At 44.8% G+C, this 25,301-nt stretch overlaps 1 protein-coding gene across 4 annotated transcripts; it reads left to right on the forward strand.

The window, feature by feature from the left end:
- Positions 1–5,313: 5,313 nt before the first annotated feature.
- On the forward strand, positions 5,314–25,162 carry Kel (Kell blood group, metallo-endopeptidase). 4 transcript variants are annotated; one of them, XR_264099.2, is made up of 19 exons: positions 5,314–5,616; positions 5,924–5,997; positions 6,260–6,389; positions 6,670–6,846; positions 8,203–8,327; positions 8,638–8,784; positions 11,946–12,008; positions 12,094–12,282; positions 12,512–12,660; positions 13,732–13,861; positions 21,082–21,192; positions 22,289–22,387; positions 22,598–22,675; positions 22,774–22,874; positions 23,030–23,140; positions 23,266–23,308; positions 23,544–23,713; positions 24,066–24,161; positions 24,873–24,957. XR_264099.2 is itself a non-coding variant. In XM_005405376.2 (19 exons), the coding sequence occupies exons 2-19, from the start codon at positions 5,977–5,979 to the stop codon at positions 25,032–25,034; spliced, it is 2,127 nt and encodes a 708-aa protein (XP_005405433.1). In that variant the 5' UTR covers positions 5,317–5,616; positions 5,924–5,976; the 3' UTR covers positions 25,035–25,162. The 4 variants fall into 4 exon arrangements, 3 of the variants coding, with proteins under 3 accessions (XP_005405433.1, XP_005405435.1, XP_005405434.1); XM_005405376.2 differs by having other exon boundaries at positions 5,317–5,616; positions 23,266–23,333; positions 24,873–25,162; XM_005405377.1 differs by lacking the exon at positions 5,314–5,616 and adding an exon at positions 5,729–5,819 and having other exon boundaries at positions 23,266–23,333; positions 24,873–25,162.
- The last annotated feature ends 139 nt before the right edge of the window (positions 25,163–25,301 follow it).

Raw genomic sequence — 25,301 nt, forward strand, 5'->3', positions numbered from 1 at the left:
ACACAGAATTGACTTTATTCTTTCTTGTGGCTATTCCTGCAAAACCTGCTCTATCAGCTTGTTCATCACCTCTGGTAAACCTTTAGGCAAGTCTAGTAGTTTTCCCAGGTACTCTGGGTAATAAGACATCCTCCAGTCATTTATGGGTAATTTTAGACAGCAGTCTAATCTACTCCAAAGCTCTGGGTTATTGTCTCTGAAATGTTTTCTCCTTTTCCAGCTTGCACTTGTCTCAGACTTGCAGACAGAAACGGAGTCATGGTCAGTACCTCCTTTTGTTCCTTACCTCCTTTCTAACTTGAACCAACTTTTTTTATTTCTTCTAAGTTGGAGCTTGGGAGAAAGAAGTATGAGATGGACTAGCTTTTATTTTTAATCTGATTCTGGATCCTACAGAAGAAGAATGATGTCTTAGATTTTGTGTCTCTGCTGGGACACTCAGGGGCTTCAGAGAGTTAATCTTCCTAGCAGTATTTGACTAAAGCCTTCTGAATTGGACCATGTTTCCCTGGCTTGCTGTTCATAATCTTCCTTCTTCTTTTCAACCAGGAGCGTATGTCCAGCCTCATCCTGCAGGGGAGTCTTTCTCCTGTAGGAAGCACCCCAGCGTATGTATTTCAATGCAGGTCATGGCTAGCCATCCTACAAGGACCCCCCAAGAAAACCTGGAAAGTGCACATCTGATGTGGGGTCCCTGCTGTGCCACATAAGCGAGGCTACCTGGCAGTCACAACTTTACAGTTTTCAGAAATGACTCATGTGTTCTTTCCTATATGGGACATGATCCAAATTAATTTCTTGAACTTTCTTATTCAGCTGGAGGTGAGAGGTAAATTGGATTCATGATGAAGGAAAGAAAAACCACAGTATCTCAAAGCTCTTTGAAAAGAAGTCCGACTTCTCCTCTTTCTTCAACCTTTCAGTGACTTCTTAGCCCTTGTATTCCACTGACATGTCAGACAAACTCAGAGCAGAAAAGCCAGGTAGGTTCACCATCTCTGATCTTCACTGCATAAATAGTCTGACATTATAGTGCTGTGCTCAGGAACTCTGAAACAACATAAGTAAACACACACAAGTGATGACAACCATCATTAGTTATTTGCCTATAATATGCAGAACAATGAACAAATCACACATTATTTTTTTATTTGGTCCTTACATCAGTCTTGTCAAAGGAGGTGGAATTGTTTTACAGACAAGACAATTAAGGATACAGACAGATTTTCTATAAGTTCATATGAATATAAACTATTAGTAATCACATTTAAGCCAATTCGGGGCCATCCAGGCCTTAAATTTCTGCTTTTTAAACTAGATTACGCCACATCTATCTGAGAAATCCACTGGACATATTTACTGGGTGTGTCTACTTTATATCAGCTGAAGAATCGCAGAGTCGAGGGTGACAGAAGAGGGCTGGAGGAGGTCACACCTTAGGGAGTATGTGGGCCAGAGATCCGAAGAGGGGAGAGGGCGAGCACATCAGAAGGTCTTTTGAAGAATTCCAGGGAAAGGTAAAATTTAGATAGTAAAGGAGACAGAAAGTCATGGACCAGGATATAACCTTTAAGAGACGTGTGTGTGTGTGTGTGTGTGTGTGTCTTTAGGGAGAGTTAAAGAACTAAATTGCAGGGAAAAAAGAATAAGAAAGAGTAAGCGAAAGAGCTTTCAGGGTTGGTGATTGGTCTATAATTGTTAATTTCATTTAATAATTTTTTTTTAAAAAAATGTAGTTGTGGTAAAATATACGTAGCATAAAATTTACAATTTTAACTTTAAACTGTAAAATTCAGTGGCATTGAATATATTCCCAGTGCTATGCAGCCATCACTACAATCCATCTCCAGAAGTTTCTCCAAACTGCAGTGCTGCCCCAGTAAATACCAAATTCCGTCTCCCCTCCCTTGGCCTGGAAATGACCATTCTACTTTTGACTCTGCATTTCAGTTATATTTGATATTCATTTGCACATATTTAATTGTATAGAAATGTTTAGACCCACCATTTAACTATGTCTGTGTGGTGGGACAATTAGGAGCTTATATTTTTAAAAAATAGTTATGAACAACATTCTAGTTATTATAGCTTTAGGTATGTCTATTGTCAGTTCTTTTTCACTTAGAGTAAAATGCTCCTGTTCTGTGCCAACAAACTCAGTGAGCAGCTAACAAACAGTGGCAGAGATTCAAACTTGAGGGTCAAGGAATCAGATCAAGTATTGTGGGTACTTGGACATACAGGAGACCAGAAACAGCTGATAGTTTTTGCCAAGAAATATGGTTATTTCACCACTGTTTAAATCCCGCATTGCAGTTGAGTGATGAGTCTATAGTAGAACATTAACCTATACACAAGAACTACACATATATCACTAGTGGATCTAACTTGTCATACCTTAAAGAATATGAATTCTTCCCCAGTCAAATATAAATCAAAAGTCGCCTTCAAATGCAAACATATATATTTTGTTCCGACACTCTTGAGCACTAATTTTAGTTAATCTTTACATATCTGTTGATTAGAACTCTTTGTAGCAATGCTAAGAGCACTGAACCCCAACGACAATGGTGGGGGCTGGGGATTTAGCCCAGCAGCAAAGCGCCTGCCTGGCAAGCGCAAGGTCATGAGTTCGGTTCCCGGTACCGGAGAAAAACCAAAAAAAACCAAAAAAACAGCTGTCCAAAGACAATGGTGTTCAAGCACCATCTCCACTCTCACATCCACCACAGCACTCTTCACAATGGTCAGGACAGGGAATCGACATAGGAGTCCACTAACAGATGAACTGGCATAGGAAATCTGGTACTGACACACGATGGAGTACTAGTCAGTCTTTTAAAAGAAGGAAACCCTGTCATTAGGAATGCCACGGATGAATCTGCAGGATATTATGTTAAGTAAAATAAGCCAGGCACAGGAAGACAAACACTGTTGGTCTCAGTAACATGTGGACTGTGAAAAGTTGAGATCACACAAGTGGAGTATAAAATGGCTGTTACCCAAGGATAGGGTTGGGAGCGGCCCGCTGAGGACTTGCTGATCAAAGATACAAAATTTGAGTTAAGAAGAAACAAGTTCAAGAGATTTACTGTGTAACACTGACTACACGTAATAGCAATGTACTATATTCATGAAAATTGCAAAGAGGATAGATTAAGGGTCTTCACTGCAAAAAATATATTAATTAGCTTGAGTTAAACATTTCACATATGTACATATTTTAGAAAACATACTATACACAAGTAATATAAATAAATTTTATTTGCTATTAAAATAAGATAATTTTTACAATTTGTAATGAAACTAAAAGGATTTATGGCTATTAAAATGGATAATAGGCTGGACGTGGTGGTGCCCACCTGTAATTCCAGCATTCAGGAGACTGAAGCAGGAGGGTCATTGTGAGTTCGAGGCCAGCCTGGGCTACAAAGTGCACTCAAGTTCAGCCTGAACTGCATAGTGAGACCCTGTCTCAAAAAGACAAAAAAAAAAAAGATAATAAGATTTTACCTGAGTCTTCCAGGTGAGAAAGACCCAAGGTGCATATTTAAGCCAAAATCCCTATAGTGTCCCCACTCTGTGTAGGAGCTCAGCCTTCAAGTCTGACAGACAGGTAGGCTGAAAAGAAAGGGCAGAGCAAAGAGTCAGAAGAAGAAGTATATTGAAATGATTAGAGTCTTACAAATTTTTATTTTCTGCATACAAGATAAGATGGCATTTTGCCCATGTTGTGAGCAGGTAAGTTATTCAAAAGTCCATAGATGAGGAAGTGCCACACTGTCATAGGGCCTGAGATGTCTTGTGAGGCTGCAAGCCACTTGGAGGATCACATCCATGTAATAGAGTATTATTAGGTACCTTCTTTTCAAAAAGCAATTTTAGTATCCCCACACCCGTGTCCTGTGGTCCGTGTCTTCTTGGCAAAGTCGTTAATACTATTGTGATATCAAGAATTACTGTGGTTCCCTCAGAATCAGGTAAATTACTCATGGTAGACAGTTTCCTAGTTGCTCTCACTGTGATCAAATGATCTTGGAAGTAAATTCCCTCAGGTATACATACACAGCTGGGTGTCACACTATGCAGTTCAATGTCTTTCTTTCTTTTTTTTGTTTGTTGTTGTTGTTGTTTATGAGACAGGGTCTTGCTATGTAGTTTAGACTGACCTTGAACTTGCTATGTAGCCCAGGCTGGCCTCATACTGCAGTGATCCTCCTTCCTCAGCCTCCTTACGGCTGGGATTATAGACCTAGGCTACCACTCTTATCTTATGTAGTTAAATGTCTTGTCCTTCATTATCATACCTTAAGCACCATAGACAGTAAATGATTATGTAGGATATCATAGGATAAAACTGTATGTTTGACAATTTTGAGTATAATGGCCACTAAAACCATCACAGAAAAAGTCGAAGCCATGAAAGAAAAGGCAAGTTAAACAGAGCAAGACTTTGATTATAAAGAAATCCCCCCCAAAGGTATGAAGCTTAATGCCTGGGAGGCTCAATTATGAAGGCATTGTTTTAATTCCTAGTTCTCATAATTATTGATTTTATAACTTTGAATAAACACTGCATTTCCACATAGCACAGCTCTCTCGCTGTAACATAGAGAAAATAATAACTTGCCTCCTTCATACAACTGCTGTGAGGATCAAAGAAAAAAATACGCACCAAGCATTTCATACATTCTTGGCTCATAAGGGCTCATAAGGGCTCAAAAGTTGATGCTGTTGTTATTATTACTATTGATATTTTGATGTTCTTGTGCATTAAGCAAAAGATCTGGGGATTCGAATAGATGGAAGAGAAGAATTAAGGACAGCAGGAAGCAGCGTCTGCAAAGGCACATTTGAGCCCTGGCCTTCGGTGCACCATTCCTCACCACCCAGCTCCAAGTGGCGTCTGCAGGCCTTCCAAGGTTGGGCCTGGCTGGGTGGGGACAGGGAACAGAAGGAGAAGCTGTGCTCTGGAGGCAGCTGTCAGAGCAGAGGTTGTAGGAAGGCAGTCAGATACGAGCAGAGGGGGCATCACTCGAGGAAGGCCGAGCCAGCACAAGCTGTCACTTCTGATAATGGGAGTGGAGCAAGGGTGTGAATGGCCTCAACCAATTAAAAAAAGGCCCTAAGTGGAGAAGGGATACCAACTAACCACAAAGAGGGACTAGGGACTTTCCACTATGGCGGGTAAGATGACATTTGACCTGGGAATGAAAGAAACCATGAGATTTCAGGCAGAGAAGAAAGGAGAGAGGGGGAAGAATATTCTGGAAATAACGGAATTTAGTGAACCAAGTCACAGAGCAGGGTAAGAGGAGCGAACCAAGCTCAAGTCTGCTCACCCAGTGAAGATGACTCCATCTTCTCTCCTGACAAGCTGAGATAAGCAGGAAGGAGAGGCCTGCGTGTCTCCCACAGATAAACGGGCTCCACCCAGCGCCAACAGTGCCTGTTTGGGGACAGAGTGGTAGAGGGACAGAAGTTGCTCCTTCTCCGGGAACACGGAACTGGGCCTGAGGAGAAGGGAAGCCATTTCCTCAATCCCAGTCCTGAGCACCAGCACCTAGAGCAGCACCAGGAAGGCTCCTGGGAGCCCGAGCACAGGACAGACTGATGGTGAGTGCGCGGGAGAAACGGTCTCTGGTGGAGCGGGCTGCCTAGGGTGGGGGAGGGGGTGTGAGAGCCCTGCCCCCACTGGAGGCTTCCAGAACAGACAGGGCCAGGCCAGGACAGGGAAGGAGAGGGAGGGAAGCTGGTTTGACCAGGGGAGAGCTTCATTCTGGGGCCCATCTGGAGACACTGCCTGGACGCAAGCACATGTGAATGTGGGGAGGTGGGCGGGGAGGGGCGTTGGAACGTTCTGTTAGGACCGTCCTTAATGCACCCCCTTCCTAACCAGCTTCTCCTTCTTTTTTCACTTCAGGTTGCGGGGACAAAAGCAGGCAAGAGCCAAGCAGACGGAGTCTGGCCAGTGGAATGGAGCCTCCCTCCCGGCAGGTCAGTGGGCTCCTGTGCAGCCTTGGGCTTCTCCCCTCCAGCTCTGTACAGACACCCTTGCTTTATCCTCACCCAAGGAAGGTGCCTTCTCCTCTCCCAGGGGTCTGAAGGCTGTGCTTCCCAGAGGCTGAGCAGAGTTCCCTCTGTGCAGAGGGGCCCTGGCTCTAACTTATTTGTCCCCTGTCCCCTCCCTGCGTCTCCCCTCTGTCCTTCTCTCCCAACCCTCTCTGTCTGTGTTTCCACCTCCTGGTTGCTCCCACAGAGCTCTCCAGAAGACGGGCTGCCCTCTAAGTGGGCACTGACCAGGCGGGCACTGCTGACTGTCCTGCTTTCTGGCCTGCTCCTTGGTTCCGCTGTGCTTTGGTTCTACATCTTCACGAGCTGCGGACCTCGTAAGCAAGACCCCGGGATACCCCCACCTAGGCTGCCTCTTTTGGTCCTGGTCCCAGGTCCATGCTCCCGAGCTCCTGACCTCTCACTAGCTGCTCACCCTGACCCTTGAATTCCCCAGGGATTCCAACTGCCACCTCCCTGAATCCCGGGCCAAGCCTCTAGCCAGACCTTTTGCCCAAGGGGTCACTCTTTTGTTTCTCACTGGCCATTCCAGTGCCAGCCCCTTGGGGGAGCCCTTGTCCCTTTCGCATTTCACTAGCTGTGCGTTGTTGCCCGCAGCCTCCTGTGAGACACCTGTGTGTTTGGATCTCCTGGACTATTACCTGGCCTCTGGGAACAATAGCACAGCCCCCTGCACCAACTTCTTCAGCTTTGTCTGTGGAGAACCTGGAGAGATCACTAATTCTTTTCAGGCTCTTGAAGATGAAAACAAAAACCTACTGCGGAGACTCCTGGGTAGGAAAGCAGGGGGACAGATTCACTGGGCAAGTAGGTGATGGTCTAGCACCATCATGATGCCCCTACGCTCTGAATAACTAGCAAGCAACTGGTGTGCACCGTCCTCTGTGGACCTGTCTGGGTTGGCTTCTTCGTCAGTTTCCTGTTGCCTCAAAATCTTGCTTTCTTCCATCTCTGCCGGTCTTTGTACACATCTTTTCCTCTTTTAATCTCCATCCTCCTTTCTTTTCCATGTACCCTTGATTCCTCCATTTCCTTCAACATCTCCTTTTCAACAAGTCTCATCTCTGTTGTTTTCTATGAATTTTCAATTTCCATCCTATGCTCGTCTTCCTCCACCTCCTTCTCATCATTGCAGCCTGAACTTTGTTTTCTCCAAACTCTCCTTCTCCAGCTTCCAAATGCGCTCTTCCAGGGCCTCCACATCAGCATCACCTTCTTCTCCCTCCACTTCCCAAGTTCCCTTCATCCCATTGACCTCTTAGTTCCTTCCTGAAACCTTGGGCTGTGGCCAGCAAGTTGACCTGGAGCAAATGGAATCATAGGGATAAGGGATTGGGAACTGTGGTGGGAGAAAACAGGGAAGAGAGTAGGGCGAGGAGGAGCAGAGGTTCATTACTGGTGGTGCATAGAAACAAAGGATATGCCAGAGTAAGACGAGAGCCAAGGTAAATGGAGGTATAGAGTGATTCCACCGATAAAATGTGAGAAGAAGGAACAGCAACTGCTCGAGAAGAACCAAGAGATGGCCTTGAGGTCATGTAAGAGGTTGGATGTGGAAGGAGGATTGAGCGGGTAGTGTTAGACACTAGCAGGTGGATTGTTTAGATGGATGGGTTCAGTGACTGTAGTGTGTTGGTTTGTTTCTTGGGATCAAGTGATAAGAAGAGTTTGAACTAAGTGAATCTTTCATTTGTTCTCATCACTAGACTTCCCCCATGAGTTTTCTTTCCTGAAATCCCTCAAAACCTTCTGATTTCCTAAATTTTTCTAATTGTTTCACTCATCTCTCCCCTGACTTCCATTTATAGCCTTTGTCCTTCACTCATATCTTACTTTTTCCTATCCTTTTCCTTTATTCTGTGACTTTTCATTCTTGATTTTCTGTCCTTGTTTCCTTTGATTTCCTCGTCATCCTGTCTGCACTTCTTTTCTCTGCTTTTACATTTCTATCCTGTCAGTTCATTCCAAATTGAGTAGGCTTCTATTTTCCTCAAGTTGGTTTCTCCTCTGTCTTGCACATTCTTACGGGAAGCTTCCCTTTCTTTCCTACAAGTTCCCTACCCGCTACTTTTCTCTGTTTGTCTCCACACCAGCCTCCACTCCTTTTACTGTGCTATATTTCCTTTCTAGAGGCTCAAAGGTCCTGGCATCCTGGCTCTGGGGAAGAGAAAGCCTTCCAATTCTATAGCTCCTGCATGGACACAGATGCCATTGAAGCTGCAGGAACTGGTCCCCTCAAACAAGTTATTGAGGAGGTGAGGAAATGTTGGGACATCATCTTTTTAGGAGAAGTAACCCATAGGACTGATGTAAGCTTGAAGTTGCTAGGTATTTGTTCTTATACTGTTGACTTGTGTCCTAGGATTCTCTAAGTTCTAGGAGGGAGATGGTAATGGTAATGCCCAGTGGAGCATCATAACCTCCTGGGAAGGTAGAGAAAGAAGAATAGATGTGAAGTCCTAAGTACTAACTCCAAAAATCAGGAGATAGAAGCTGTAAGAGGAAGGAAAGACCCAGATAATGTGGGATAAGTCTCACAGATCCCATGCTCAACCTTCTTCTCAGCTTGGAGGCTGGAACATCTCTGGAAAATGGACTTTCTCTGACTTCAACCAAACTCTGGCACTTCTGATGAGTCAGTATGACTACTTCCCATTCTTCAGAGCCTATTTGAGGACTCATCCTTCCCCTCCGCATGCACCAGTCATCCAGGTGAGAGACCCACTGGCAAAGACATTTGGACCTCGTCCTGCCTCTACCTTAAGGGTGTCTTCTCTTAGAGGAATATAGTACACTGGAGAGATAAGGCACATGGGAAGAAGATGAAGAGCAGTCTTATCTTTAGAGGAAATTATTGCTATGAGATCCAAGGACGTTAAGTAGGGAATGAGAGAAGGAGTGACAGGGCCAGTTCTGGGAAGACTGGAGTAGTTCCAGCCTTCCTTGTGGCTGCTCTGGATTTCTCCCAGACCTCTTAACTAGTTCTCTCATCCTCATGACTGCCCTCTTCTTACTTCCTTTTCATTTTTGCCAGTAATCCCTCTCTAACTCCAGAGTTGTGATGTTCTCTGTTTAAATAGTCTCAAATTTTATGGATCACCAGGTCATCATGCTATGGTCCCCATCTTTTTGGATTTTGTGATCTAATCCCTGTATACTTCTCCAGTCTTATCTCCTTCCTCCTCCCTCACTCTGCTGACTCACACGTCACTCCTAGAATATTCCTCCATTATTCTCACACGCTGTCCTCTTTGCTTACAGCAACCCCTCACACTCAGCCTAGAAAATTCTGACATGTTTTCCATTGTTGCTTAGAGCATCACTTCCAGAAAATCTTCACCTGTCTACAGCTATGAGTAGGTGAAGCCTGTCCATCCTCCCAGTTCCTCTTGTTCTCAGCATTAAGACTATGGGCCTCCTCGGAACAGGCAACTAAAGTCCTTCCTCCTCGGACAGCTGGGGGCCCTCCTCCTCTAGCACCTAGAGATCCTCCTTAGGCAGATATAGGTCTTTCTCCTCAGGCAGCTAGGGGGTCCTTCTCATTAGGAACTTAGAGTCCTCCTCTTCAGGTAGCTGGAGTTCCTCTAGCCTCTAGTATCTTCCTCCCAGGAAGCTAAGTGATTTTCTTCCCCAGGAAGATAAGTGATCTTCTTCCTCAGGTAGCTGCTGTTTCTTCTCCTTAGGCCCCTAGGGTTTGTTGAACAAATAAACAGGTGTTTTTTGAGTAAATAAATAGTGGAACCACCACTCAATGTATGGCTATCCATTTGACCCATATTGTCAAAAATTCCACATTATGAGTGGATAAATATTTAAAAATACCTGGTTATCATCAGTTTGAGACTACTCTGTAAGAGTAGTCTAAAATTCCATTTTAAAGTGTGTTTAGGAGTTTAGTGGATACAGCCTCTGGGTTTGGGTTAACATCTGGGCTGGTTAAGGAAAAGCTCAGAGGGAAGAATGTGGTCTGAGTCTTGAAGCATGGTTGATTTTCTCATTAAAAGCACTTAGGGAGAATTCAGAGCTAAGAGAAGCATTTGTAATGCTATGATTCATCTGTCAGTGATGCAGTAGGAGAAAAAATAAGGCTGGAGCTATGAGGTTAGGCCTGATTAATACTGGCCTGAGAAGCCGGATAGAAATGATAGTTATTGATATACTAAAAATAAAGAGCTACTGAGGCCTTTTAAATATTGTGATCTGGTAGTGTATGCAGCGCTTAGGGCGCGCTCAGCAGCCGGGCAGCCAATCCAAAGATGATGTGGATTCTAGATGAGCATTTTAAGGTCCTAGAATAGAAGCAGAAAGGGGGAGGAAGAGCCAAGTGTGAGGATTTAGGCAACTTCAATCCGGCGGTAGAGGTTCCAGGTGTTTCCAGAGGATGTGGGGACTGAGCATAAATAAAAGAGAAGGAAGATTCCCCAAAGGACTCCATAGCTTTGATTTGGTGTGAAAAACAGACTGGTTATAACCAAGCAGGGTCTGGATGTGCTCTTTGGGAAGCGTATAGACAGTGAGCTGCAGTGTAGGGGCTGGGAAAGAAGGGGAGAAACAGAAGAGTAAGAACAGTCAGGAGGTGGGAATTGGACCAGAATGGGTGGGACTGAAAAGGGAAAGGGAGGAATCTCAAGAGGGAGGGGCCATGTTGCTTCCAGAGATGACCCCGCTTAGAGAGCAAGGAATGAGGAGACACCACTGGAAACCCGGATGTAGTAGAAAAACGATTACAGCAATGGACACAGTGTGCATAGTGTTTAGGGGATGGACATAGATGCCTTTCACTCTCAGAAATTTGGAAACTAAATGTCACAAAAGGATCAAGTGAAGATTTTTTTATTTTATTTTAAAGACAAAAGAACCAAAATATATGATTTTGAGTGGTAAAGGGAAAGCATATAACTCAAGTTTGGAGTGAGATACTGATATTGAGGGAAACAGCTCGGTGACTCAAAGATTTTCAGAATTCAGAGCACACTGGGGCTAGAACCAAGTGAAGTGTGTGGGATTCTTGCCTGGGGAAAAACTGAAGAAGGTCCCCAACACTGAGTATCAGGGTAAATAGTATTTTAATAAATATTCTTAAAAACCAAAGCCAATAAAATTCCAGATGAGCAAATAGCAAATTGTTGTCAATTCTGAATGTTTTGGAAGATAAATTTTTTTCTTCAGAATGTAGAAAAACTATTGTGGACCTTTGAAAAATATACTTATTATTTTTTAAATAGATTAAAAATACACTGTGAGGCAGAGTATGGTGGCTTACTCTGGAGGCTGAGGGAAGAGCATTAGAAGTTTGAGGCCATCAGGAGCAATGTAGTGAAATCTTGTCTCAAAATTAGATAAAAATTGCTGGGGATGGAGCCCAGTGTTAAAGCACTTATCTAGGATGTGTGAGGCCCTGGGTTCAATTCTCAGGGTGAAACTGATGGGGAAAATAATGATAAAGAGACCTTTGATATTTTATTCACCGTGGAATTTTTGTATTAATTTTGATTTTAAATAGTGTATTAAAATATGCATCCTTTTTACAACATACAATTACAACTCTTAATTATTGTACCTGAGATGGAAATTGCACCCTTAGACCCGACCCAAGAATGAGCCATGAGTTCCTCCACGACATCAAACAATACGCTACTCTTGTTCTGAGCACCCCCAAACTGACTGTCAGAACACCGCCCCTTCTCCTTTCCATGACTGGGCCTTTTTCCCTGGCCCCTCGCCAGCAGCCTCTCCCTGCCTTGCTTTGTACCCTTCTCCCTCGCCAGCAGCTCCACTCCCTTCTCCCTAGGCCATCTTCCTTCCCCACCTTCGCTTGACCCCCTCCCCACCTCCCATGCTCCACACTTCTTTCCAGTCTCTCTTGTGTCTAGATAGATCGGCCAGAGTTTGAAGTTCCCGTCAAGCAGGAGCAGGAGCAGAAGATCTATGCCCAGGTAAGATGACGCTTTGACAACACCTTCTGGAACCAGGAGGAAAGCAGAGCATCTGGCTCCTGTGACCAAAATTACCCTCTTCCAGATCATTCGGGAGTACCTGGCTTACCTACAGCAGCTGGGAACATTGCTGGGAGGTGACCCAGGGAAGGTGCAGGAACACGCCTTCCTATCCATCTCCATTACCTCGCGGCTGTTTGAGTATCTGCGGCTCCTGGAGCAGCGGCAGTCACAGGACAAGCTCTTCCATGTTCTCACTATTGAACAACTGCAGGTGCTTGGAGCTCAAGCTCCCAGCCCTGTGGGCAACATATCTCCTGAACTTCTTTTTACCTTACCCCCTTCTTCCTGGACCCTTAAATTCATTCCAGTCCCTACTTTCTCTGGCTCTGGCCCCTTTCCTAACAATCCCTCATCCCATTCTTTCTCAGGCCCAAGAACCTATTCCTTTTCTTTGTCTCTACCTCCCCTTCTCTCTATCAGTTTTGTGTCCTTCTTCTAAGGAAATGGCCCCCGCCATCGACTGGTTGTCCTGCTTGCAAGAGACCTTCAAACCGATGTCCCTGAGCCCCTCCCAGGCCCTTGTGGTCCATGACCTGGACTATTTGAGAAATATGTCACAACTGGTACAAGAAGAGATGCTGAAGCACAGGTTTGCCCCAAGTGACATTGGGTGGCCATGGGATGGAGAGAGACTCTGGGGTTCCATAAGTCTCAGGGACCATGGACACCCTTGGCCAAGGGACCTGGTGCACATGTGTGCAGAGAGGGTGGTTGGTAGGAACAGATGTAGGTAAGACTAGGGAGCTTGGGGAGAGGATAACATCTGACATGAGGAATACAGGGGTGGGACAAGACTGAGGTATACTGGAAGGAGAACATCAGTCTGTAAAGAGATTCTGTGTTGTAGAACGGGCCAGAAAACCCAGTTAGTGAGGTAGCTGAAGGCTGCAGACAAGTCTAAGAGGCCTTTGAGATGAGGAGATGAAAGAGGTGGGGGCAGGGCATGCTCTGATGGAAGACAGCTAGGAAAGGCCATTTTTTGGCTGTGGTGAGGGGTCACTGGACCCCTGTGGGAAAGAATTTCTAAGGTCAGTTCCTCTGTTATCAGGAAGTCAGAGAGAGTGGGACACGCGGAAGTCAGTTTCTGTGGTAGTTCTCTGAGTTCCCTGACGGCTGGGGCACCATCACTTGGAGGCAGTAGCTTCCTGCTTGGTTCTTAGCTTAAGGCCCTTCATCAGAGTAACTGAGTAGCAGCAACATCTGGATGTCCTATGTGAAGGAAGAAGGAACACATCCGTGGGCATGGGCAGGTTGGCATGAGGGCAGTTGGGCAGAGAGCTGCCGACAAGAAAGCGGGGAATCACAGAGCCCAGCTTCGTGCTGCTTAGGGGATACGTCCTCACATGAGCAGAGGCTTCTTGGTTGTGGAAATAGCTTGATCTGTGGTGTTTAATCTGAGTCCAGCATTCTTCTAGCCCAGGTCCTTTTCTCCCTGTGACATGAGAAGGCCACCTCGTCATCCAGCTCCCTCCTCTTGCATTACCCAATCCACACTAAGAAAGGCTCTTCATGATTGTTTGTCATGACAGTAATTCCTTATAGATACAGAAAAGGATTTGCTCCCAGCAATATCATGGTGGTTTACTTGCACAAGAGGAGTCTTTAGGAAGGGCATCCTCAGAAGCCTGGGACTTATGTGGACTGTCTTTTGTCTCCTTAGAGATGTTCTGCAGAGTCACATGATCTTGGGATTGGTGGAGACCCTTACTCCAGCCCTGGACAATAAATTCCGGGAGGCACGCATGGAACTGACCCAGAAATTGCAGAAACTGATGAAGCAACCACTCACGGTGAGAAGAGATATATTTTCAAGATTGCAGCAAATACAGGCGTGCTTCTATCAGGGAACAGGCAGGGAAGTGGAAGCCCCTCTATGCCTAGGCTTTGCATAGTGGCAGGCAGGAGGGGCCACAGAGTTTGACCTAAAAACTGAACTAGTGGATACCAAACCTTTAGAAATGTATCTCCTGGTCACCTCTCTCACTTTTACTATAAACCTGAAACTATCAAGGGATGCTCTTGCTGTCGCATCAGTCTGAAACTATTTGCTCCATGGTTTGAAGACCTGGACCAAGAGTTAAGTGTTCTCTGGATGGGGGATGGATTCTTTTTGTTAGTACATGTTTGCAGTTCATAATGATTACATTCATCGTGGGGAGTTGGTACAAACAGCACATCTTACTACTTTTTTCATCCCCTTCCCCTGCCTTTCCCATGGATATGCCTGTAGTGCTGTAATATGATGTCTTTACCTCTTTTAAGAAGATAGAAGTAGATCTAGAAGATCTAGAAGTAGAATAGTTGGGAATTTCTACTTTTAGTTTTTTTATAAATCTCCATACTGATTTCCATAGTGGTTATACTGTTTTACATTCCAACCGACAATGTAGAAGGGTTCCTTTTTCTCCACAGCTTCACCCACATTTGTTATCAGATTTCTTGGTGATGGCCATTCTCTCTGGAGTGACATGAATCCTCAGTAATGGCCAGTGATGGTGGACATTATTTCATGTATTTGTTGACTAAATTTCTTCTTCTGAGTAGTTTCTATTCATTTCAGTTTCCCAGTTTTTGATTACTTTGTGTGGTGACTAGTTTTTTGAGTTCTTTTTGTATTCTACATATTAACCCTCTGTCCTAACGATAGCTGGCAAAATTTATGTCCTTATCTGTATGGCATCTCCCTACTCTGTTGTTTGCTTCTTTTCCTGGGTAGAAGGTTTTTCATTGGATATTGTCCCATTTGCTGATTCTTGGTACTATGTCTTATGCCATTGGGATTCTGTTCAGAAAGTTCTTGCCTACGCCTATGTCTTCAATAGTTTCACCTATTTTATCTTCCAGCAGATTAAGTGTTTCTGTTTTAACATTTAGATTTTTGATCCAGTTTGATTTAACTGTCGTACATGATGAAAGGTATTTGTCTAGGTTCAATCATTTGCATGTACATAGCCAGTTTCCCCAGTACCGTTTGTTAAAGAGGCTATATTCCCTGCAGTGCATGTTTTTGGCCCTTTTGTCAGAGATCTGATGGCTGAATTGGATTGTTTCTGCCTCCTCTATTCTGTTTCATTGATCCACATGCCTGCTTTTGTATATGTACCACGCCGTTATTATCACTGTATCTTTGTAGTATATCTTGAAATGTGGGATTGTGGTGCCTTCTGCTTTGCTCTTGTTAACCAAGACTGCTTCTGCTTCCCCCGTTACACATGAACCTTAGGATTATTCTATTTCTGAGAGGGATGTGTTGGTATTTCTATTATAATTGCATTAAAATCATTTATCAGTTTGGGGAGTATGGCATGTTGACAATATTCATTCTGCCTATCCAGGAACAGGGGCAGTCTATTTTCTAATGCCCTCTTTGCCTCCTTTTTAAAACTACTGTTGTTTTCATTGTAGAGGTCTTCCTACTTTCTTGGTTAGATGAAGTCAGAGGCACTCAGCTCTTTCTCCTTGGGTTCATTGTTGGTGTGCAAGAATACCATTGGTTTTGTGTATTGATTTTGTACCCTGCTCCAATGCTAAGCTCAGTTATTAACTTTAGGAGTCTTTCAGTGGAATCTTTTGGGTCTCCAATATAGAGGATCATGTCATCAGCAAATAATTTGACTTTTTCCTTTCTTCTACATAATCTTTTATTTCTTTCTCCTTCCTGATTACTGTAATGTTTTAAGTACTGCATTGAACAGGAGCAGTGGTAATGAACATCCTTGTCTTGTTCCTGACTTTAGAGGAAAAGCTTTCAGCTGTTTTTCATTTAATATGATGGTGGTGGTAGTTTTGCCATAAATGATTTTTAGTGGATTGAGATAAGGAGCTTCTATATATATATTTTTATGTATTATATATATATATGAATGGATGTTGGATTTTGTCAAAGATTTCTCTGTGAGAGACAGACATGTTAAAGAGTGATTCCAAGTTTAACATTCAAACGTGCTTTACAAGAAGTTCAACTCTAATCTGATGCAATCAATTGAGTAATATGGGGGTTTCATGGCTCAGATCCTAATATACTGGAGGAAGGGGCTGTGTAGGAAAATCACTTCACAAATCAGAGGCTATTCCACTACCCAACAGGCAGAGATACTGCTTTACTGAGAACCTTGAAGTCGTAGGTCAAGTATATCCAAATATGAGTGGAGATGAGGAATAGTTTGGATACATTCCCAACCTCAGGCAGGGGCAGCCTTAGATTAGTCTTGAAAATCATTTTATAAAATATCAATTTGGGAACCATTTTTCTGCCTCGAAGAAACTTTAAATATCTATGGAATTCTGAGAGGGGAATGTATTCTCAGAGACTGGAATATAGTTATTGCTTATCGAGGGCTCAAAATGTGCTAGATATTTTCCTGAAACAGTTCATCTGCTATTTGGTAAAATCCTGCAAATTCCATGAGGTACCACACATGTGATTTTATCTTTCTTTAAAAGATAAGAAATGAATGTAGAACAATTAAGAATTTTGACCCTGATAATATAGCAGGTAAGTTGTTAGAATAACACTTGAATCCTGGCCATCTGGGTGAAGAGTCTGTGTGTTTATTCACTGTGCTACAGAGGACTCCTCAGGAAGCTCTTAGGGGTACTCAGGAAGCTCTTGCCTAGCCTGTCTCTTGATTCAGATGTAGGAGAACAGAATCTCCTCTTTGTGGGGTTCCTTCAAATGTCCTGGCACCAAACAACTTCCTGTAAATTCCTGCACCATGGCCTGACATCATGTCTTGGAGGATGTTAGATGCCAGTACTGTGATTCATGCTTCAAGAATGTAGAAGGCTTACAGGTACTGAAATCACCATCCTTTCCAATGGGGAGCATAATTGACCTTGGGTGTAAAAACTGAATCAAGCTCTGGCAACAAACAGAGATGTGACCTTGGGAAGGTCACTTTACCTTTCTGCAACAACAACCCAAAATATATAATGGTGGTGTGGCTGATATACAGTGAATTTTTGTCATCAGACCCTGTGTGTAGCATTTAGCATAGATTGTTGTAATCAGTTCTTCCATAAACTCTCTAAAGATTTTATCCCTAGTTTAGCAGATGCAAAAATTAGCACAGAATGGCCAAATAATATCCCCAAGACAAATTGCTCATCTGGGAAGGAATGAACTCTAGGATAGTTCTGTTTTGCTCAGGAGGCCGTGTTCTTAACCACGCATTATAGAGGACTGAGAAATATGTGAGTGCTATAACACTGGGTTAGCGTGCCTTCCTATGAAGGGTAAGAGAGGAAAACTTTTGGCTTGGTGTTTCATACTGTTTGTGTTACCACTACTGGAATTCAGTCTTACAGCCAAGAGCATAGCGATGTTCCTGATGAGTTCTGGTTTAGACATTGCATAATTTTGGGGTCCCCAAGAGAAGGTAGGAAGGGAGGGGTCAAGTATCAGTGGAATCTCTTTGCAGGAGGTAGAATAGCGTTAAAGTCTGGAATAAGGAAGGAGTTTTTGTGTTTCTGTTTTTATTTATTTTTGCTTTTTGGGGGGTGGTAAAGCCAGAGGTCTGATCTCTCCTATTCAATGGGCATTAATCGCCAACTTCTGATCACACTCTCCTGAAGGAATTCTAATTGACAGTGTCACCGAAAGACTGCCAACTCTCATCATCTGACCATCGTTGTCTGTTACTTTTGAACACACAGGCAATGAACCAGGCTGGTAAATCAGGCCTTTCTTTTATGAAACTTCAGAAACCAAGTTTGGGGACATTAAAGTAAGATTTTGCATGTATCCTTGTCCAAAATGAGGTATTTATATTAATCCCCACTCAGCAATTTATTCAGCAAGTTTAAATCTTTGTTCCAACTATCCTTTCTTGTACAATTTGGACGGGGGCATTTGCAATTTTATCTAGACTTCTGCTCCTATGATCCTGAAGTGGAAGGGCCTTGGGTCAGGTAACTGACAACTTATGCAATTGTCCCATTCATCCATTCATTTATGCAGTAAATAGTTTTTGAGCACCTACTACCTGCCAGGACTTCTGTAAGCACTTGGGAGTCTCCAGTGGATAAAATAGGCAAGTAGCCCTGCCTACAGTCATCTGTACTCATTTATACTCCCTCCAGCGCAGGAAGAAAGAAAATTTTAAAGAAAAAACATGTTGAGTGGTGCTAGGGAGTCCAGCAAAGGAAGAAAGGGAAAGCAGGGGTGGAGCCGTTCGAGTCTCAGTGGGAAGCTCTTACTCTGCATCATTCATCCTTGATAACCAATGGTGTTCAGCCAGATGAGAGTCCACTCATATCTGTCTTTCAACCTTGATTTCTCTACCTGGTTCACTAGGACTTAATCTAGGGTTCTACCAGGTGCCTTCCCGAAATTTAGATAACATCGACAGACTGCCATTAGGGTAAGCAGAGTAATGCTAATGGAATTCCAGTGGAATTGAGAATAGACACAGTGCTTTCAAGGTTATTATTTCACCTGATGAGCAAATCTGTGAGGAAGGCATAACAGGCATTTTTCTCCTTTTCACTGCAGTAGTAGCTGCAGCAGAGTGGCATAAGGAAATAACCTTCAAGTGGTAAATGCTGAGTACTTTTCTCAGCTGGAGTATTGGTGGCCCTTGTAGGTCAAAAGGTTATAGATGGGTTTTTTGGTGCTTTTAATTTACAAACTCTGAGTTAATTACCAAAATTCAAATATTAGGAGACGACATGCCCATATCAGAATTTCCAGCCTGTGTATGTGTGTGTGCGTGTGTGTGTGTGTGTGTGTGTGTGTGTGTACATGTGTCTGCATACAGAGTTCTTTCATACTGGGCAGCCTCCACCAGTGACAACTGGTGCTGTACTTAAGTTCGTACCTCAGTTCGGGTGGGTGAGCTATGGAGCTGGCTGTGGCCCTGACGCCCTGGGCTTCTTGTGTTGGATGTTGCTCTCAGTTATGTTCCTGTATCATTTCAGTTTCAGTGTGTGGCTTTTACTCTGTCTTATACCACACTGTGGTGAGCATTTTAACCAGAGGTATTTGTACTCTTTGGGCATTATTTGTCCTCAGGAATCCCACCCTGGCCCTTAAAAATTACACATTACTTTCCAAGTGTTAAAAAAAATTCTTTTAATAATTCATTCTACAGTTTTGCTTAGGCTTTGACATTAATGATTTCTGACTATCCTATCATCTCAAATTCTATTTCACTCCTACCGAAGACTGGCCAAATTTTTGCTTCCAACCAGATTCTTGGATTTTTTTCCTGATTGCTCTCTTTTCCTAAATTATCTTATTCATTGATGTGTGCATTTTTGAACTTAAACCAATGAGTTTCATTGTCTTGCATTTGAAATATTCCATCCATCCCTTGTATTTTGGAAAATTTCCCCCCTCTAGCCCTATTTCTTCTTCTGTGTTTCCAGTCAGCATGGTGTAGTCTGTCATTCCCTGTTACAAGAGATAGTTATGGCAGTCTTCTGTCTGAGAGGTGTCTTTATTTTTGAGCAAAGGTTGTTGGAGAAATGGTCAGGTGCTGGCAAAGGGAATCATGAAGCAAGAACCAGGAGAAGTGAAAGAGCAGACAGATCCACAGATTCAAGATCAAGTGGGCTTTGGCTCATACAAGTTGCTGCTGTCACAGGCAGAGCAATAGTTTAGTGTGGAGCGTTCCTGGAGCCAACCCTGTCTGGAGCAGGAAGGATGCTGAATGCAGCCAGCTGAGCCTGAACGTGACAGAGTCATTGCAGTCAGACCCTGATTTCCTTCCAGTTCTCTTCACACACTGAGGTCGCGTAGCTCCAGCTAGTGCACCACAGAGTCTGAACCTTGCTTGTAGGAAGGGACGTGAGCAGACATTTTGGGCATGGGAAATAGAACACTGAACATAGGCCACCAGGACGGGAGCAATCTTGAAAATGATAAATTCCCCAACAGGTGGACTTAGAAGTTTCCTACTCACTCACCACTGTAATGGCCCATCTTTCAGTTCCCTCTAATGGGACCCCCCATAGCCCAGGTCCAATTTTAAAACAAGCCCAGACATGTTGTCAGAAGTAGTGGCAGCCTTTTTACCTACAAGCAGATCCTTGGGAAGTAAATAAATTAGAGCAATGGGGTCTTTGGCTTCATCTCTAACCCAAATTAGCACAGGAGTTGTTTTTCATGAGTTCCAGCTCAGCCTCCCTCCTCCAGGCCAACTGCCTGAATCCTTTCCCCCAGCTCCTAAATTTGTTTCTGGGTCCCCTCTGTGTCATGTCTGGACTTATTCCTCTGTCAACTCTTTGAAGTCATCCAAGACCACTCCAGAAACCACCTCCAGCCTGTTTTTATTGTCTCTTGTTTTTATTCTTTGCATCCTGCTGCTACAGAAGCACATCAGTGCTTCTCTCAAGCTGCTGTCTAACAGCTCTGCACTTCTGAAGCTAAAGTTCTTCATCTTTTAAATCTATTTGCTTTCCTTGATTTGACTGAAAGTTTTCCAGCTCTCTGGATTATACATTTGGTATTTTTTTGGCCTTGTCTCCTACTAAGCAATATGGCACCAGAAATCCCCTTTTCATCATGATTTTCTTCTCTGGAAGGAAAGACCCTACAATATTATGCACGAACCTGCTGAGGCAGGGCATAGGTGATGGCATTGAAAGGAAGTGATGGTCTTCGATGTCCATTCTGAGCAGGAGTTGTGGGGGTGGAGTCACTGCAGGGCCTGTGTGTGCTGAATGGCTGGGTAATAGACCTGCTATGGAGAGAAGTTTAGTTTCTTGCTTTCTCTTGCCAAGAAACCTTTATTCTTCCAGAGTGATTCTTTCTGGGGGCTTGCCTTCAAATCAGTAGGCAACAAACGGTTGTTTCCCTCAGCCAAGCGCCCACAACTAGTTCTGGAGGACAGAGGTCCCTTCTGCTGAGCAGCAGTGTGTGTCACTGGAGAGGCCAATCAAGGGAGATTAGACAGGAAGTTCAGGAAGTGAAGGCCTTCTGGGGTAAAGGTCTAGACAGGATTGGCCTGGGAAAGTGGTGAAGAAGTGGCCTTGGACAGAGCCACTCAATCGAGCCTTTTCTCTACAGCCAGCCCATCCGCGATGGAAGAAGTGTGTGGAAAACACTGGATCCTTCTTCAAGCCCACCCTGGCAGCCTTGTATGTCAAGCAGGCCTTTGGCCCATGGACACAACGTGCTGTATGAGACCTACCCTGTGCCCGTATCCCTATGCCCTTCCCGCCCTGCTCACCCTGCCCTGCTTGGTGGTTCACATGGATGGAAGTCAGGAGAGACAGGAAGAGACCATGAATCTCTAGGCCTGTTTCATCTCTCAGTGGGCACAGCTCAGTTACGGAACACAAAGTATCCACAACAGGCTGTAATTCGGACAAGTCACCTTGTTCTTTTTTTTTTTTCTCTTGTGTTTCTTCAACCATAAAATGAGAAAATTGTACTTCATGACCCCAAGGCTCCTCCTTGTTTATCTGAAATGTTGAAACAACACCGGATATGACATGACCATAGCATGACATAATCTTAAGGAGGCCAAATCAATAATCCTGAATCCTTACTGCCTGCCTCATGCTGGAGATTCTTGTAAGCACGTCGCAAAAACTGCTCTGGTTCATTTCCATTAGCATCGCTTTAATTCTGTAAGAGACAGAACTGAGGCACAGAGAAGTTAAATGACTTGTTCAAAGTCAGGTAGCCACCAAATAGTAGTCAGGTTTGAACTGAGGCAGTCTAAGGCCAGAGCCCAGCCCTCTGATATTTTCATTCGTTTTGTCCACCAAGAAATGATAGGCATGAGGTGGTGAATGGAAGAGAAGACAGGAACCACACACTCAGAAACTGGGGACACTCCAACTTGTTGGGAAGCCTTAGGAAGTAGGGTGTGAGGACAAGAACCCTGAGCTCAAGGAAGAGAATGATCTGCTTCCTCTGCTTTCTGTGCAGTTTGCCTCTCCCTATGTGTAAGAACTCATCAGACTGAGATCTCCCCATGTTAGGGACCGTCTTTCTGGTCAACCTCAGGATAGAGATTTTCCTCATGCCTTCCCCATACCTGGTGCTGCTACCTTCCAACTTCAGAGATCTTTGGACCCTGAAGGTGGTGGCACCCCGGGAAATAGCCCTTCCCACTGTCTTTCTGAGATCTCCCCCTTCTCTGACAGCTCTTCCTGCTGGGCATGTCTCAGGGCTGAAGTCCCTTTCCAGGGCTAGGTGCTGAAGCAGGGCCGGGGCTGAGGCAGGTCTTGATCCTGTGTTCCCACCCCTGACCCTCACCCCACAGGCCATGCAACTATTCACTGAGATCAAGAATGCTCTCTTCACGCGCCTCGAGAAGCTTCCCTGGATAAGTGAGAAAAGCCGGAAAGAAGTACAGGACAGGGTAAGCTCTGAATGCAGGTCTGGATGGGAACAATTAGATGGTGGAATTGACCATTGGAGCAGAGATAGTGATGGAGAGCCAGACACAAGCACACACAGTAAGTTCAGAAGTCACAGTGTTGCTCAGGCACCCCAGGGGTGATAGCAGCGAAGGCTCTGCAACACACAGAGGGAAATCCAGGTTATCACCATCTTGTGTGTCTTTCCATAGGTCACTCAACTACAGGTGAAAATGGGGCCACTGGACTGGGTCCTGAAGCCAGAGCTGGCCAGGCAGAAGTACCAAGATGTAGGTGACTCCCCTTTCTTAGCTCCCCTTCAGTCCTTCTCTTCAATTCTCTGTTTTCCCTGGGTGATTCTAACCAACATCCTCTGCATCCTCTTTAGATACAACTTGGACCCAACTTCCTGCAGTCTTTCCTGAGCTGTGTCCAATCTCTCCGGGCAAGAAATGTCCAGAGCTTCTTGCAACCTTTGTCCTATCACAGGTAGGAGAGCAGGGGAGACACATATTCCACCTCTAAAATGCCCTAATACCCATAGGAAAGGAAGCTAGGGCAACAATAATAGTTGAGATGGATTGTGTATGCCTTGCAGGGGACAATAAATGATAAGGCCACGTTCATATGTGGTTTTCCTACAGATGGCCAGTGTCCCCCTGGGGAGTCAAAGCTTACTATTCCATACCTGACCATGTGGTGGTCTTCCCAGCTGGACTCCTTCAACCTCCATTCTTCCACCCTGGCTACCCCAGGTATGGACCTTTCTAAAAGAGTGAGCAGAGAATTTCCAAAAGGCTTATGATGGAACTTTTGGTTGGAGAATTGCAGTCAAAATGTTGAAGGATTCTGGGCCTAAGTCAAGCCCTTGTTTTCCTAGAGCTGTGAATTTTGGTGCCGCTGGCAGCATCATGGCCCGTGAGGTGTTGCACATCTTCTACCAGCTCTGTGGGTAACAGGGGCCACTGGGAGGTGGGGCCACAGGGAGCCCAAGAGAAGACCTCAAAGGAGGCCTGGAGGGGAAAGGAAAGTAATTCAAAGGCTCCAGGTGGGACAGTGCTGGACACTTTCAATGTTCCTGGATGCCAAAGCAGTGTACAGTACTTCCAGGTCTCCAGCACACTTTAACACTTGATTCTCTTGCTCCATTTTCAACAGTGCTCCCAGGGGGTTGTCCAGCCTGTGACACACACGCCCTGCAGGAGGCACTCCTGTGTCTGGAGCACCATTATGCTGCCCTCCTGTTGCCCAATAGAACCTCTGTCAATGGCTCCCAAACATCCCTGGAGAATGCTGCAGATGTTGGGGGACTGGCCATCGCATTGCAGGTATGCCAAAGCCACGTCTCTTCTCACCATCAGGCTAGAAGCCTTGTTCCCAAGTGTTCCTCCACCATCCCTCCTGCAAGCACAGTTGCATAGCTCTCTCCCTTTTCACATCCCTATCAAACAGATGGTAGTGTGGGGGATTCTCGCTCCAGTGCCATTGATCCTCCACCTTCTAGGACAGCTCTAGGTCTTCTGGAAAGTGGGCTTGCCTCTGGCCCAGGCCAGTATGTCTGTGCAGAACTGGTGACAAAGGCCATGAACTTGTTTGGGTGGCTGTGCAGAGGACATTTAGACTTCCAAGTGACCATGACCAAGAGTGTGAAGCCTAAAGGCAGCCTCGCATTCTACGCAGGCATACAGCAGGAGGATAGTGGAGTACCGTGGGGAGACCACGCTGCCCAACCAGCACCTCAGCCCCCACCAGCTCTTCTTCCGAAGCTACGCTCAGGTAAGCAGCTGCCCCCTCCTTCCACAGTTTGCTTCTCAGAGAAGAACCCCATGACTAACGCTCAAAGAACTTTCCGCCCGGATACACATTCCCTCCAAATCTCCAGCCCACTAACATAGATATCCTCATTGTGATCTATTTTCAATTTATTTCCCTGAAATCACCCTTCAGATTACTTAAGGTTCTTTAACTAAATTCAACACCTTCACTCAAAAGAAGGAAAAACTGCTTCTAGGTCCCACCATGAAATGAACCCAGCCATTTTTTCTCCCATGCCCCAGAAATCCAGATCCCTTAAAAATAAGCCTTTGTGAGATTGACTGTATATCTCCTTGCTCCTCAGAGACTTTATACTTAGGGCTGGCCCCACCTGGACATTTCCCTTTCTGTACCTGTGGTCCCTCAACACGCATGACACTCAGTTCTTCAACAGACTTGGAGACATTGTTGGAGTGTTCTATCAGACCCACCTCTTTCCCTTACAACTGCTGTTATACAGGAGTCCAGCCCCTCCTCCACACTCCCAATGCTAGATTTTTTTATTAATGCTAGATTAAATGACTGCAAATGACACATGCTGCTTTGCATGGGCCGTGAGCATTCTAGTCATGCTCCCCTTTGTCTGCTCCTCTTGGTGGTCCCCTGTCCCTGTGTGTGACCTATCATCACCTGCTTTGCTCCTTACCCTTCCCTGGCCTCTATTCCTCTCAGATGATGTGTAGAGAGTCCAATCCCCAGGACTCTCGGGACATTCACAGACCCCCGAGCCTGCAAGTCAATGGACCCCTCAGCAGCATCCCAGCCTTTGCCAGATATTTCGGCTGTCCACATGGTACCCTCATGAACCCCTCCAGACGCTGCCAGCTCTGGTAACTCAGCCACCAAAAGATTCCAAAGCAAGTGTATCAACAGCCCCAAATCTCCTCAAGGGCATCAAGGCATCATCTCTTTTCCTTTCAGAAATAAAACCCAGCACTTGGCTTTTGCCATTTCTTGATGAATTTCATCGTATGTTCTGTTCCTAGAAATCAAAAAAGATAAGAAGGAGAAATGCCAAGATGGGTCCCCTGGACACTGGAATAGGGCAGAACCAGGGACGGGTCAGCTGGGCTGTCTGAAGGTCAGTCAGTGGGCCCGGTG

Source organism: Chinchilla lanigera, unplaced genomic scaffold (assembly GCF_000276665.1).
Source record: "Chinchilla lanigera isolate Chin_1 unplaced genomic scaffold, ChiLan1.0 scaffold00093, whole genome shotgun sequence".
NCBI lineage: Eukaryota > Metazoa > Chordata > Mammalia > Rodentia > Chinchillidae > Chinchilla > Chinchilla lanigera.

Coding starts and splice junctions, on each gene's coding strand:
- Kel (XM_005405376.2), top strand. CDS start 5,977: ATGGAGCCTCCCTCCCGGCAG. Junction 13,862..21,081: donor TGATGAAGCAACCACTCACG/GTGAGAAGAGAT, acceptor TTTTCTCTACAG/CCAGCCCATCCGCGATGGAA. Junction 24,162..24,872: donor TCTTCCGAAGCTACGCTCAG/GTAAGCAGCTGC, acceptor TATTCCTCTCAG/ATGATGTGTAGAGAGTCCAA.